Genomic DNA, 14,042 nt, shown 5'->3' on the forward strand with positions numbered 1-14,042 from the left:
GGGGAGCTAAGACATTTTTTTTTTTTTTTTTTAAATCCTGGCATGATGTTTAAGTTGGCTAAGATCAAGAGTGGTATGGGGGCTTCCCAGGTGGAACAGTGGTAAAGAATTCGCCTGCCAATGTAAGAGATGCAAGAGATACAGCTTCCGTCCCTGGGTCAGGAAGATCCCCTGGAGTAGGAAATGGCAACCCACTCCAGTATTCTTGCCTGCAGAATCCCATGGACAGAGGAGCCTGGTGGGCCACAGTCCATGGGGTCACAAGAGTCAGACATGACTGAACACACAGTCAGATATAATCCTATACCTGTCCCTTTCCCATTAGGAGACTGAGGTCTAATCCCAGGTGCCCAAATAGAAAACCAGGTGGGTCAGGACCTGACACTAATCTTGTTCTCTCTCAAACCCAAAACAAGCCTCCTGTGTTATCTACAACCTGAAACATGGAATGCCTCTGGGTTTTTGGTGTAAAGAGCTCAGGAGAAGCAATGCTGCCATTTACACAGGAGACTGCTAGTGTTAGCAAAATCTAAATTTTCCAAAAGGCAAAAGATACAATTTCTGAAATTAAGCACCAAAATAGAGCAAAAGTTCTCAGATAGGAAAAATAAATCTCCATTAAAGTAGTAATATAACTTTTATGTATTTTTCAGCCGTGCTGGGTGGCTTCTGGGATCTTAGTTCCCCGATCAGGGACTGCACCTAGGCACCAAGGTTTTAACCACTGGACCACCATGAAATTCCCAATAGTATATAACTTTGAAAAGGTCTTGCTACAACTGGCATTTAAGCAGATAATAAGTGAAATTCTATTTTCAACACTTATTAATCTCCTGTCATTTAGACAAGCTTTCTAGAAAATGTGGACTGATTATTTCTAATAGTTGAGCCCCAAGAAAGGGCAGATGCATCTTTGGGAGCTAATTTGAGCCCAGATTCTATTTCACCCTGGGCCCTGGGATATCGAGCTTGAGGATTTGGTGAAATCATCTCCACCCTGGAGAGTCATCTACTAGGATCATCAGCCCCTCGTATCTCTTGTAAACAGAGGATGCAGGCAGCGACTTAAGAGCCATCTGGTCAAGTAGCTCAGGGTGAAAATGCTTCCAGAAGGGGTAGACCACACAGCCTGGTGATGCTTGTTTTACTCTTATTATCAATGGTGTCCACTTTCACTCTTGGGCATAACCTGCTTTGGACACTAAATCATATGGTCACTTCATTAATAAAGAAATCATCACTGTTCAATAAGTGTTCCCCCATCTTTACTTCATAAGTTTCATTGTCCTTCAGAAAAAAAAAAAGGCAAGACCCCTGAAGCAAAACCCCTCCTTGCTCCCTCTGGTGTTAAACGGTGAAGAAGAAGGGTCACTGTCTCACCTGGTACCTGTCCATGGTAGAGACAAGGAGGGTGAAGGAGATGGCCGTGGCTGCCATGGCGTGGGTGGACGGCATCCCATATTCAGCCATCACTCTCTTCTCGAGTTTCACGACAGGAGGGGAGAAGGGGCGGGGCCACTTCAAGATCTCTTTGGTTACCTGGCCAATATACATCACCAGCTGCAAAACCAAAGGATGGAAGTAAGTCTAACCAAACAAGCGAAATAATAAACTCCTGGATTCTGTGAATTTATTTCGAGGTTTCCTGTTGTTTGGCTGAAATCACCTTTCTCTCTGATCCAGTTGCTCGTTGGGGAAGTCTTGTAGGATGATGTTTTCATTGTTTGAAAAGAGAAACAGGCCTTCTGGATTCCAGAGGGTCACTGGGCAACCAAGACGTGACACTAACACATCTTACTTTGGTCATATAGTTAACAAACATTTAGATAGCCTAGCACTGGTCTAAGAGCTTCACAGATACTAACTCAATCCAAAAACAACTGTAGAATGCAGACCCATTTTATAGAGGGTAAGGTATAAATCATCGCATATAGTTAGTAAGTGGTAAAGACTTATTGGATTGAAACCTAACATTCAAATCAGACAGTCTTTATTTTCAAGTTTTAACCAGAAAAGTGACTGTTCTTATGGAACTTTTGGCTTAAAATTTTTTGAGTACCACTTTTATTTCTGATATATGTAGGCAAGATACTGGATACAATTTAATGTTATCCAGTAATCGAGAGCATCATACAATAAATGGTGGGACTACTTTCAACCCTAAAACAAACACAATTCAGTCTGGAATTTTTTTCAATTGATTTTTCTTTTTTCCCACAATGCCCTTAATGTAAAAAATCCATTTCTCTTTCTCCCTTAAAGCACAACGTAAAAATCAGAATCGATTTCCATACCCTCCCAAGACACATAGGACTGTTAAGAACAGACTCAGTTACTATGCCAGAGAGCTTCACATCACAAGTTTCAAAATCTGTTTCGAAAGAGAAGAGCAACCTGTTTACTTAAGTTTCTGCATATGCAACTCCAAGTGCAGCCTGAGGACAGAGAGCATCCACACCCCCTGAGGGCTGTTGTACAGGCTCCCACCTGTACCTGGGGGATTAGAACCCTCATTTTCACAAGGCTCCTGGGTGGTTGCTGTGCACATGAGAATTTGAGCATGGCTTTTCACTGTAGTCTTGCACTTTCTCATGGGCTTTAATTATAAACCTCCTCATCTTACCATGACTGTATTGATCTTACTAGAGCTTTATTTAGCTCATGATGGCTGGAATTACTTTGCTTTGGAACAAAACCCATGAAAGAGTATTTCAAAATACTTTGGGTTACTCAGCCAGATTGCTTTAGAGTTTCCCATATTCTGGTGCTTTCTTTTAACTCATCTTGCTGTTGAATTCTGAGCATTGCTCCCGTGCACTCAGTATCCTCCAGAAGGCGCTGCATATGTTTTCTTTTTTTTGCTTGGCTGCCACTTTGCTCTGGGTTAAAAATCAAGAACCACTGCCTGTGCACAGCAGGCCAAATCCACAGGCTTTAAAGCCTCAGTGACGATCACTCCAAATTCCGTAGCTGCGATTTCTAATCAGACTTTGAAACTTAACCCCTTTAACATCCCTTTCTTACCAGAAACGACTGTCTTGGAAACCAGCTAACTCTTCTATGTTTCTGCCTTCCTCCTGTGAGCCCGATACCTGCATTAGACTATTTTCTGGGGAGTTGAAAAACTTGCAGATACTATTGACTACTAAGAATTTCTCCAAAGATGCTTGAATATATGTCTCAATCCTGTCCCTTTGTCGCTAATCAATATCAATAAAATATTACAGGCATAATGACTAACTCTAGTTCACTCAAAAATACTTAGAATCCTCAGAGAGGAAACATTAAAATTCTAAGAGTGAAGACAGACAAGATGACCCTCATTCAGACAAAATTTAATTTCCTTGAAGTTCATGAGCTTCTTTGATTTCATTTATCTTTTGCCTTCTCTGTCCGAAGGTTGTTTTTAAGAATGCGGGCAATTGTTCGTTTTATTTAAAAGTATTCTCTTAGCAACACAATTGTTTCTGATCAATAAATTACAAATAGCAATTATTGTAATGGCAGTGCTCTTTGAATAAGAGCAAATGAGGTGATGTTTTTCAAGTTGTAGGGAAAAAGCACCACTCTCAGGATGACCAACCCTGTCTCTGCCTTTTCATTCATTACAGAAAATCAGTGAGGTACCCAGGCCTGTATTGGGGCCCCATCCTTGAGGGGGGAAAACCATCACACAGAGGATCTCACCATAATGCAAATATGCTTTGAAAAAAAAAATCATCCACAGAATTCTATGGGTATATATATATATATATGTAGAAGTCGACTTTGGTGCAACCTGGGGGAACCAGGAGTCCTGGGGCTGAATGTTAAAAGGAAGACTGTTTAACTAAGGTGAGGCATAGACAGAGAAGCATCCAGGTGGCAAGAATAGGATAAGCAAAGACTTAAAAAAGTGATGTTGGGTGGAGCTCCTAGGTGGTTAGGACCAGTGGCATTTTTTGTAATATTTATTTTTATTTATTTGGCTGCACCAGGGTCCTCAGTCGCAGCCTGCGGGATCCAGTTCCCTGACCGAGGCTGAACCCAGGCACCCTGCATTGGGAGCATGAAGTCTTAGCCACTGGAGCAAGTTCCCAGTGGAGTTTAAACTGTGAGACACACCGTGTATTACAAGGGCTGAGACTAAAGGAACTGACCATACGAGGTGTTGCGGAGGAGGGGGAGCCTGGAACTTCCATACAGCACAGAAGAAGGTGCAAAATGATACAACCACTATGGAAAAAGAGTTCGGCAGTTTTTTAAAAAGCTAAAACAAATGATTGCCATAGGACCCAGCCACGCCAATCCTAGGTATTTACCCACAAGGAGTGAAAGCATAAGTCATACAAAGATTTGTCCATGGATGTTGATGGCAGCTTCTTTAACAGCTCTAAATTGCAAACAACCCAATTTCCATTGTGGAATGATCATGCAATTGAATTGTTGTTATTCAGTCACTAAGTTGTGTCTGACTCTTTTGAGATTCCCATGGACTGTAGCCCACCAGGATCCTCTGTCCATAGGATTCTCCAAGCAAGAATACTGGAGTGGGTTGCCATTTCTTCCTCCAGGGGATCTTCTCAACCCAGGGATCAAACCCACATCTCCTGCACTGGATTCTTTACCACTGAGCCACCATAGAAGCCCATACAATTGAATACTTCTCAGCAACAACAAAAAAAATGAACTATAGAAGTCAAGCTACAGCACAGATGAATCTTAAAGTAATTCTGCTGAATGAAGAAGTCAGATCAAAAACAAAACAACAGTACACACTATATGATTCTTCCTGCTTCCCCTTTTATTTTTTAGCACGGGGGATTCTCAGTCTCCAGACCAGGGAATTGAACCCATGACCTCTGCAGTGGAAGCACAGCATCTTAACCACTGGACCTCCAGGAAGTCCCTATATATATAATTCTTAAAAATGGAAATGACTTTACAGGATAGAAAGGAGATCAACAGTTGCCAGGAGGGAAATAAATAACAAATGGGCTTGAAATTTCTCAGTGACAAGTATCTAAATTATGATGATTTTAGGGGTATGTACACATAACAAAATGTGCCACATGGTACATTTCAAATATGTGCAAACTTCATGAATAGGGGCTTCCCTGGTGGCTCAGAGGGTAAAGCGTCTGCCTACAATGCAGGAGACCCGGGTTCAATCCCTGGGTTGGGAAGATCCCCTGGAGAAAGGAATGGCAACCCACTCCAGTACTCTTGCCTGGAAAATCCCATGGACTGAGAAGCCTGGTAGGCTACCGTCCATGGGGTCACAAAGCCCATGGGGTCAGACACGACTGAGCAACTTCACTTTCACTTTCTTTCACTTTGGTGGCTCAGACAGTAAAGAATCTACCTGCAGTGCAAAAGACCCACATTCAATTCCTGGGATGGAAAGATCCCCTGGAGAAGGAAATGGCAGCCCACTCCAGTATTCTTGACTCGAGAATCCTATAGACAAAGGAGCCTGGTGGGCTACAGTCCATGGGGTCGCAGAGACATGACTGAGAGACTAATACACACACAAACTTCGTGAATACACTAAAAATTACTGAATCATACACTTAAATGAATTGAATAGTATGTGAAGTACACCCAATAAAACCAAGTATGTACAGTTTATTGCATGTCAATCACATCATAAAAAGTTGTTGTCTTAGCCAGCTTGGGCTGCTGCAACGACCAACCACTGACGGGGTGGCTTACAAACAGGAATTCATTTCTCTCAGTTCTGGAGGATGAAGTCCAAGATCAAGGCACTGGCAGAAGTAGTAACTGGTAAGGACCTGCTTCCTGGGTCACAGACAGTATCTTTACAGCACTTGAAAGAAGCAGCTTTCAAGCCATGAAAAGACATGGAAGGCTTTTAAACACATTACCAAGTGAAAGGAAGCCAGTGTGAAAAGGCTCCGTACTGTATGACTTCATCTATGTGATGTTTTGATAAAGCAAACTACAGAGACAGTAAAAAGACCAGTGATTGCCGAGGGTTGGGGACATAGGTAAGTGGAGCACAGGGAATTTTTAGGGAATTGAAACTATTCTGTATGATACTCTAAGGGTGAACACACATCATTATACATTCGTCCTACCCATAAAACGCACAACACCAAGAGTGAACCCTAATGTAAACTAAGGACTTGGGATACCAGTGTGGGATCCCTGGTTGTAACAAATGTCACATTCTGGCAGAGGATATGCATGTATGGGTAAAGGGGCTATTTACAAATACTCTATACTTCCTGCTCAATTTTGCTGTGAACCTAAAAACCACTCTAAAAGTAAAGTCTATTAAAAAGAATACTGTGGCAGAAGAGAGCTGTTTCTCCGTTTAGTTCTCAGGGAAGGAGTACAATGATTAACTCATTACGGCGTGCCTTCCGTGAAGGACTTTGCTCTGCATTGTTGAAAGGCCCTTCTACCTAAAGGAACTAAATTAAGTTCCGTCATCCATCACGCTCCTTTGGGCTGAGGCCTCCAAGGCCTAAGTGTAAAAGCAAAAATCCATGGGGAGGCGAGACAGGAAGCAATTACAGCTTGTTAGCCTCTGCCACCTGGCTGGTCCCCTGCCTGGCGTTGATGGGTCTAGGGTCCCGTGGTGTTTCATGATGAGAAATTAGCCTACTTGCTTATTTCTCCCCTAATTACTGTAGACTATGGAAAGAAAATCCATTTCTCTTGATCACCTACTGCTGTCCCCAAGCACACAGAAGGCGCGAATTCTGCCCAAATGCAGTGTATCTTCAGAAGGTGGAAGAACTTCCAACCTAGGATCATCATTGACATCTGGGCTCTTTGGGGCGAGCAGAAAAAAACAGCGCTTTTTCTCTTAGTGTGGTGGCCCTTCCTGCTTTTTACTGGGTTGGCCAGTAAGTTTGGGTTTTTTCACAAGATGTAACAGAAAACCCGAACAAATTTTTGGCCAAGCCAATACAATCCAAAATGACAACATTTCCGTGTCTAACACAGCTCTGATGAACAGAACTTTGGTCTTCAAGCCAGGATAAATAAAAACCTAGATAGTTTAGGAAACAGAAGAGTCTTTAAATAACAAGACCAGTAAAGCCCCACAGGATTTTAAAGAACAGCCACACATTGATTTTTTTATGCTCTGGGATTACTCGCTGCCCACCCAAAGAATCCCCCTCCCCCAGCATCCATCTCCCACTCCCCATGGTGTGAGGGCTTCATTGTTATAATACAGCTGATTCCTCTGCAGGGTGGAAGGAACACAGAGAAGCTCTTTTCAAATTATACCTCCAACGCCCCTCAAAACCACACATTTTTAAACTCTAACATCTCTCTTCCCTCTGGCTTCACCCATAGTCCACATCACCACGGGGGAATCATAGTGCAAGCAATTAGCTAAGAGGCATGTAAGCTGTTCCAGGTGGTGCAGTGGTTAAAAAAAAAAAAAAATTCGCCTACCAATGCAGAGATGCAAGAGATGCGGGTTTTTGATCTCTGGGTTGGGAAGATCCCCTGGAGGAGGGCATGGCAACCCACTCCAGTATTCTTACCTGGAGAATACCATGGACAGAGGAGCCTGGCAGGCTACAGTGCATAGAGTCTGAAAGAGTCGGACATCACTGAGCGCATACATACACACACACACACACGCAAGATGCTACTCAGGTCTTACGGGGCAGAAACATTGTGAGTCACTAGGGTTTATGGTCCACCCATAGATTTATTTTTAAAAAGTCAGGAATTCATTTCCTCATCCTAGAGAACAATGAGATGTAGCCCAAAGACCACAGCTTCTCTAATCATCCCATTTCTTAATCTGTCCAAATTAAGCTCAGTCCTCTTCTTCTCAGGTTGCTGCTGCTGCTGCTAAATCGCTTCAGTCGTGTCCGACTCTGTGCAACCCCAGAGACGGCAGCCCACCAGGCTCCCCCGTCCCTGGGATTCTCCAGGCAAGAACACTGGAGTGGGTTGCCATTTCCTTCTCCAATGCATGAAAGTGAAAAGTGAAAGTGAAGACACTCAGTCGTGTCCGACTTGTATCGACCCCATGGACTGCAGCCTACAGGCTCCTCCGTCCATGGGATTTTCCAGGCAAGAGTACTGGAGTGGGGTGCCATTGCCTTCTCCATCTCCTCAGGTTACTAACACGATAAATTGGATAAAGAAAGACGAGACACCCAACCATCCCACTCCTAGGGATGAAGAGGAAAAGTTAAAATTTTACATCAACCTCCTTCTCCTTCTGCCTCTGTAACTCAGCCTGCCCCCTGCAAAGTCTAGATCACGCAGGTCATGTAGTCTCAGAAAGTGGGGACTTGCACTACTAGGAACTGGAGTTTATCTCACTTACCCTTGTACTGCTCTTTGCAATTGCCCAGCCCCTGCAGACCTGATTAAATGAGGTTGCATTTAATAACCCTGCAAAAATGATTAATTTGGGGGCTACTGTGAAGGATAATGCTAAGAATGCTGCTGCTGCTAAGTCACTTCAGTCGGGTCATCCTCTCCCCATCTTGACTGCTGTTCCCGCAGACACGAAACTCCTTAGTTTAAACCAGCCTATTAACAGCTAGTGTTGCCCACTACAGTCTGTCTATAAAAACTCTGTAATCCCTTTGTTCGGGGTTCAGTGCTTGGAGTGTTAACTCCTCTGGGCCTGCCGGCATAATAAGCCTGACTTCTCCAGCTCTCCGAGTGTGGTGTTTGAGTACTGGTTTCTGCAACAGGTACATATTCAAGAACCCTGAAAATGTGTGTCCTCACCGAAATTTGTACATGAATATTAGAAGGCAATGGCACCCCACTCCAGTACTCTTGCCTGGAAAATCCCATGGACGGAGGAGCCTGGTAGGCTGCAGTCCGTGGGGTGCTAAGAGTCAGACACGACTGAGTGACTTCACTTTCACTTTTCACTTTCATGCATTGGAGAAGGAGATGGCAACCCACTCCAGTGTTCTTGCCTGGAGAATCCCAGGGACAGGGGAGTCTGGTGGGCTGCTGTCTATGGGGTTGCACAGAGTCGGACACCACTGAAATGACTTAGCAGCAGCAGCATTCTTAGCATTATCCTTCACAATAGCCCCCAAATTAAAAGTTTAAACTGAATGTCCATCAACTGATGAATGGATTAAAAAAACAGGGTACATCTGTACAATGAAGTATTATTTGACCTTGAAAAATAATGAGGTACTCATACATGCTACAGCAAGGATGACCTTTGAAAACCGTGTGCTAAATGAAAGAAGTCAGACTAAAATGACAAATATGGTATGATTCCATTTACATGAAATGTTCAGAATAGGCAAATCCATAGAGATTAGTGGTTATCTGATTAGTGGTTATCTGGCGGGTAGGGGCTGTTTGGCGGGTGGAATGGGGAGTGAGTGCTAGTGAATATATGGGGCTTGTTTTTAAGGAGATGAAAATATCGTGGAGGTTGATGGTGGTGATGGTTGCACAACTCTGTGAATATAGTAAAGCCATTGAATTATTTTCTTTAGAAAGGTTAATATTATGGTATGTGAACTGTATCACAATGAAAAACAGAGAAACTAGATATCAAGACGGATTCTGAAATACCTCTTCTGTGTGGCCCTGAAGACTTTCGTTTCAAAATGTTATTGGCAATGCCTTCAAATACCGATTCAATGGAAGCAGCTACGGCTGCTACTGCTATTTTCTTCAAAAGTCCTGCCCAGCTCTGCCCCTAAACCCCAGTTCTACAGGGCACTGAGGCCGTGACCGCCCATGTCACAGGAAGCTGAAAGTCCTCCCTACTCAAACCCATGAGGATGGGATTCATTTTAAGAGTAATTTTAAGCTCTGGAGGCTTTTTAGATCAATAGTTTTACCAAAAAAAAAAGAGAGAGATAGAGAGAGTGACTGCAGCAGCCTGCGCAGCTTTTGTTTACTTGCTGTTCTTTTATCCCCCAGGAATACACATTGCTGCTCTGTGGTCTTCTATTTGGCTTCAGGGAGTGGATTAAAAGCAGTTCTTTGTTATGGTGATGGAGGAACATTCGAGAGACTACCGCTTACCATTCAGTGTAAAAAGTTGTTTTCCACTGGTGAATGTCCTCTCCTGCTTGTGGCCTTATTTTTATTTACTTTTTAAAATTCAAAGCCCTTCTATAGTGTGTGTCACGTGGGTTTCTGTGTCTGTGGGGGGTTGGGTGGGGTGGATGGGGTGATGGTGAATCACTGGGACACGCAATTACAACTTCAAACTAATAAAATTTCATTCCGCGCCTGAAGCACCGAAACAAAGAAATTACAGAGCGAACACCATAAATCACAGAAGGCGATCAGCAAACTGGTCTTGACATAGCCCACGTCCTATAAAAATTAAGATATAATAAAGAAAGCACAAATGGCAGGTAAGAAAAATAAAACAATTAAGTGACAACACTTTCCTGTTTTTTCTAACACTCCAATTTTTCAAGCTCAGATCTGCTTCTGAAATTTGTGAAGACAAACACTAAAGGTACAAAGATAAGTAATTAAGTCATGTATGTATGCATGTCTTTAAGAAAGTTACTTTAAAACAATTGAGGCTTCTTTTCCTTATTAAGGATGACTTGGTTTAAATAATAATTAGTATTCAGTTCAGTTCAGTTCAGTCGCTCAGTCATGTCCAACTCTCTGCAACCCCATGAATCACAGCACGCCAGGCCTCCCTGTCCATCACCAACTCCCAGAGTTCACTCAGACTCATGTCCATCGAGTCAGTGATGCCATCCAGCCATCTCATCCTCTGTTGTCCCTTTCTCCTCCTGCCCCCAATCCCTCCCAGCATCAGAGTCTTTTCCAGTGAGTCAACTCTTCCCATGAGGTGGCCAAATTACTGGAGTTTCAGCTTTAGCATCATTCCTTCCAAAGAAATCCCAGGGCTCATCTCCTTCAGAATGGACTGGTTGGATCTCCTTGCAGTCCAAGGGACTCTCAAGAGTCTTCTCCAACACCACAGTTCAAAAGCATCAATTCTTCAGCGCTCAGCTTTCTTCACAGTCCAACTCTCACATCCATACATGACTACTGGAAAAACCATAGCCTTGACTAGACGAACCTTTGTTGGCAAAGTAATGTCTCTGCTTTTGAATATGCTATCTAGGTTGGTCATAACTTTCCTTCCAAGGAGTAAGCGTCTTTTAATTTCATGGCTGTAGTCACCATCTGCAGTGATTTTGGAGGCCAAAAAAATAAAGTCAGACACTGTTTCCACTGTTTCCCCATCTATTTGCCATGAAGTGATGGGACCGGATGCCATGATCTTCGTTTTCTGAATGTTGAGCTTTAAGCCAACTTTTTCACTCTCCTCTTTCACTTTCATCAAGAGGCTTTTTAGTTCTTCACTTTCTGCCATAAGGGTTGTATCATCTGCATATCTCAGAGAAGGCAATGGCACCCCACTCCAGTACTCTTGCCTGGAAAATCCCATGGACGGAGGAGCCTGGTGGGCTGCAGTCCATGGGGTTGCTAAGAGTCAGACATGACTGAGTGACTTCACTTTCATTTTTCACTTCTATGCATTGGAGAAGGAAACAGCAACCCACTCCAGTGTTCTTGCCTGGAGAATCCCAGGGACAGGGGAGTCTGGTGGGCTGCCGTCTTTGAGGTCACACAGAATCGGACATGACTGAATCGACTTAGCAGCAGCAGCATCTGCATATCTGAGGTTATTGATATTTCTCCTGGCAATCTTGATTCCAGCTTGTGCTTCTTCCAGCCCTGCATTTCTCATGATGTATTCTGCATAGAAGTTAAATAAGCAGGGTGACAATATACAGCCTTGACGTACTCCTTTTCCTATTTGGAACCAGTCTGTTGTTCCATGTCCAGTTCTAACTGTTGCTTCCTTATCTGCATATAGGTTTCTCAAGAGGCAGGTCAGGTGGTCTGGTACTCACATCTCTTCAAAAATTTTCCACAGTTTATTGTGATCCACACAGTTAAAGGCTTTGGCATAGTCAATAAAGCAGAAATAGATTAGTACAGTGATTTTTAAAGTGTATTTTCACTGACATAATTTGTTTTAATATTCATACCATTCCTATTTTACAGATGAGGAAATTGTAAAACAGGAAATGCTTAAAGAAGGTGACTGACCCCCTAAAGATAATACAATGAGTAGAGAAGCTGAGTTTGAATTTTGCTGATTCAAAATCCTAAGGTCTTTTCATCCCACCCTCTTAAATCTGGCATGACAGTTATTACTGAAACTAGATACCTATTTTTTTAAAGAACCCAAATTCTATGATCCTAACCCATTAGATCCATGGAACACTCACTAGAGGCTGCCTGACTGCCCTGGGGGCTAAGAGTCTTAGACATCACATCTCATGAGACAGTTGCCAAATACTTATCCACACCACTCCAACAATGACCAGTCCAGCAGAAGTCTGGGACCAGTGTCCTTTACTCACCACTGGACAGATGTCACATCCCAAATGGCACCCATTGAGGGAATGGGTGTCTTCAGTCTTAGGAAATGTGGAGTGCACAAAAGCTAAAACATGCATAAGCCCATCTTCCTTCAGAGAGCCAGCTAACCACAAAACCTGGAAACAATTCAATGTTCATGACAGGACACTGGTTAAATTACATAAATGTTAAAAAAAACATTGTGAGATATACTGTTAAATGAAAACAGTGAAAGGCAGCAAGAGTATATTTTGATCCTATATATAATTTAAAAAATGTATTTATAAGCAAATGCATGTAGCTTACAGGGCAAACTGTGGATGCCGGATCCACTGGGGTTAGAATTGCAGTCGGTGCCTTGTGCGTCATTTGAGTTTTCATGCAAAAACCAATAAGGCTTGCTTCCAATAAAAATGTACGTACTGCAGAGAAGACTCCTCATTATTAGACTCTTCCTTCACATTTCTAAGTATGTCAATTGTCAGTCCTGCTGACCAGAGGGGAAAAAAAGCAAACTGCAAAATAATACAAAAAGATCAAAACCTTTACTTTATAGACCACTGAAAGCAAAAATGCAACAGACGTTAGCTGCATGCCATGCTCAACTTTCTCATCTGATTAAAACCACAAACTAAAAAAAAAAGAAAGAAAGAAAAAAATCCCACAAACTATTTTCATCTCCAAGCACGCTGCCACGCATCTCTGTGGGTAACCCAGCCAACCAGTCTAGGCAACAGCCACATACATACACAAAAAGGCATTTCAGTACAAATTTCAATTAAACATAGTCTCAGATTTTTCAAGCTGAAGAGAAGTCTGTCTTCAGCCTTGACTGATGACTACTCATCTGAGATTCTTTCTGCTCTTGAGTGAGTGAGTCAAAGTCACTCAGTCGTATCCGACTCTTTGCGACCCCATGGAGTATAGAGTCCACGGAGTTCTCTGGGCCAGAAAACTGGAGTGGGTAGACTTTTCCTTCTCCAGGGGATCTTCCCAACCCAGGGATCAAACCCAGGTCTCCCGCATTGCAGGCAGATTCTTTACCAGCTAAGCCACAAGGGAAGCCCAAGAATACTGCTCTTACCTGCATCAAAAACAGTAAAACCTGCTAACAGGATTTCTTCACAAATTAGAACCCCTCCCCCAAATTCAGGAAAATCGCCCCAAAGAAATTCCCCCAAGCAATTTGAGCCAACAGCCCTACATCTAAACCCTCTGCCAATCTACTCCACCAACTAGCAGCATCCTTGGTCTTTATGAAGTAAGAACAGCCTAAAATACCAGCTTTGTAATACTTTCAAGATCAAGTCAACATAGGTTTTTGGGGTTGTTTTTTGGGTGGCGGGGCCTACACTGCACCAGGCATGTGGGATCTTAGTTCCCCAACCAAGGGTGTAACTGGGGCTGCTGCACAGGAAGTGCAGAGTCTTACGCACTGAACTGCTAGGGAAGTCCCCAAGTCAGCACGGTATTAACTGGAACATACCTCAACTGCCAATGGAACACTGTTTCTGTCCCTCCTACAAAGCTGGGTTTGGAGGTCTCCTCCATGCTCCCATTCACTCTGCCTGGCTCTATGAGGGTTTTTTTAAATGACAGTCACTCATAAACCATTTTCTAGATTCTGCTATATCCAGGGACCACTAATTTTATTATCACTTTAA

At 43.0% G+C, this 14,042-nt stretch overlaps 1 protein-coding gene across 1 annotated transcript in view; it reads right to left on the reverse strand.

Moving 5' to 3' along the window:
• Nucleotides 1–14,042, reverse strand: part of SGPP2 (sphingosine-1-phosphate phosphatase 2) — a 94,361-nt gene that overhangs the window by 43,612 nt on the left and 36,707 nt on the right. The window contains exon 3 of the mRNA XM_010837106.1: nucleotides 1,381–1,560. Coding sequence (XP_010835408.1) covers nucleotides 1,381–1,560 — 180 coding nt within the window. The remainder of the gene's footprint in view (nucleotides 1–1,380; nucleotides 1,561–14,042) is intronic.

This window comes from Bison bison, unplaced genomic scaffold, assembly GCF_000754665.1.
Source record: "Bison bison bison isolate TAMUID 2011002044 unplaced genomic scaffold, Bison_UMD1.0 scf7180017864068, whole genome shotgun sequence".
NCBI classification, from domain to species: Eukaryota; Metazoa; Chordata; class Mammalia; order Artiodactyla; family Bovidae; genus Bison; species Bison bison.